General features: G+C 41.1%; 1 protein-coding gene across 1 annotated transcript in view; it reads left to right on the forward strand.

Moving 5' to 3' along the window:
- The window catches only part of LOC118329327 (girdin-like), a gene marked incomplete in the record, with an annotated part of 71,689 nt that overhangs the window by 39,928 nt on the left and 29,772 nt on the right, over positions 1-1,989 (forward strand). Inside the window, 1 exon segment of the mRNA XM_035663451.1 lies at positions 574-746. Within this exon segment, the coding sequence (XP_035519344.1) occupies positions 574-746 (173 nt within the window).

Below are 1,989 nucleotides of genomic sequence, written 5' to 3' on the forward strand. Positions count from 1 at the left end.
TGTGTGTGTGTGTGTGTGTGTTTTACTTAGAGTATATGCGTCATTAAATGAGTTTCCAACCCATAGGGTGCAGATGCCCATGACTGATATAGCTGATCTTTGTGTGTGTGTGTGTGTGTGTGTCAGGGGTTCTAATAGCCTCCAGATTATCACTGTGTAGTCCAGCCGCTCTCAATTAAAATCCCATTTCCTGTCACGGGTACTAGATCAAAATAGGCTGTGTGTGGGACTGTGGATGCACTTTTTGCCTTAATGCCTGTGTTCTAGTTTTTGATGGTGGCGTGGAGGGGCTTTTGGTGAATCCATAAATCTGCTCTCCTTTTGGTTTCTAGTCCATCCGTGCTAGTTCAACCCTATTTCTAATTGTCGCCGTTACAGAAACTAGCAATACAGGTTACTTCTGTATCAATTCCCCTAAATACAGATTCAAAACAATTTTTGTAGTGCATTAGTTTTTCCCCAGAGTCAAATTTGAGGTTACACACTCCGACTTCTATTTAATGGGCTCTTACACTCATCTACACAGCTAGAAATCTCACTATCTGCCCTCTCTCTTTTCTTCTCTCCATCCAGACTATAGTGGAGTTAACCCAGGAGAGAGACTGTGTGCAGCTGTCTCCACTGGCTCCTTGTCCTACCCAGTCTCCCGGTGACTCCCCCAGTATGAGGAGGACCGAAAGCAGGCAGCACCTCTCTGTGGAGTTGGCTGATGCCAAGGCCAAGATCAGACGCCTTCGACAGGAACTGTGAGTGCCCTGACTTTATCAGCTAGAAAAACAATTTCTGAAATTAGACAGTAACTTTTAATCCTGATCTTGTTTTCTACTGTAGTTCTCTTTTTTTTGTTTCTCTTACTGTCACAAGGCGTCTGTGATCAGTCTTCTGAAAATACAGTTTACTGTACCGATACGCACTGATTGTGAAACTTCCTCTTAATTTAACTTTTGTTCCATAATTTGTACATTTGTTGTGGATGTCCTTATATCAGGAGTGTATTATTGTCCTTTTTTTACAGTTATTTATTCATTATCTATTTTATTATATAGTGATCACTGAGTATATGCTCATAGTGGTCAACCCATGTGATTATTGGGACTGTATTCAAGCCTCAAACATGATGCTGAAAGAACAACAGTGACCATGCAGGGAGGATAAGTGATGATACCCGCAGTCCATTTCCTCCCTACATCATGATTCCTCACACAACACCAGGCTGCTGGGATGTTACATTACGTCTCACACACACACACACAGGAACACACACACACACAAACCCCTACTCACAAACCCCAGCCTTTTAAAATTCTGCCTATGAATAATAGAGCTTCCTTTTTTAAAGTGCTATAATCCCTTGCCAGACAAAGGCTTTATGGTCAACACAGGCCAGTTAGAAGAAAAAGAGCAAGGGGAAGTATTTAAATGTTGCACAAACGTAACATCTAATTTGACAGAGTGGCTGGCGTCATAAGGTCGGTGTTGATCCTGAATGCTGAGAGGTCTTCTTTTATTGTAAGAAGGTTAAGAGGTTTCGATTACTTCATAGTCTGTTCATTTTACACAGTGTTTTCAAGATTATGTCCCCACCGAAACTAATCTTAGATTAGATCTCCGTCAGGCCAGACAACGTGTAGTTCCTACTTCAAGGGAATCATTTGTGCGCTTGAATGGATGTTATTTCCAGACTATCAGTCTATTCATCACCTTAACAGCATAAAAATGAACAAATTTTGAGTAAGAGTTTTGTCAGAACTGCTCAAATTTGTAAAAAAAACAACAACATTCAACATGCCCAAACCAGCCAAAAAGCTTCCTCATGCAAAGTTGTCCTCCACTGTGTTCTTTAGCAGAGACATAATGTAAGAATAACTAATTCACAGGCGTCCTAATGATTTGGAAACGATTGTTGTCTCTGGGTGCATGCACAGACAGATATTGTCTCTGCATACAAATGTAGATGTCTGTGTCTACTGTGTGTGTGTGTGTGTGTGT

The sequence above is a fragment of the Morone saxatilis genome, unplaced genomic scaffold, assembly GCF_004916995.1.
Source record: "Morone saxatilis isolate NCDOM2014 unplaced genomic scaffold, NCSU_SB_2.0 Contig19, whole genome shotgun sequence".
Lineage (NCBI taxonomy): Eukaryota > Metazoa > Chordata > Actinopteri > Moronidae > Morone > Morone saxatilis.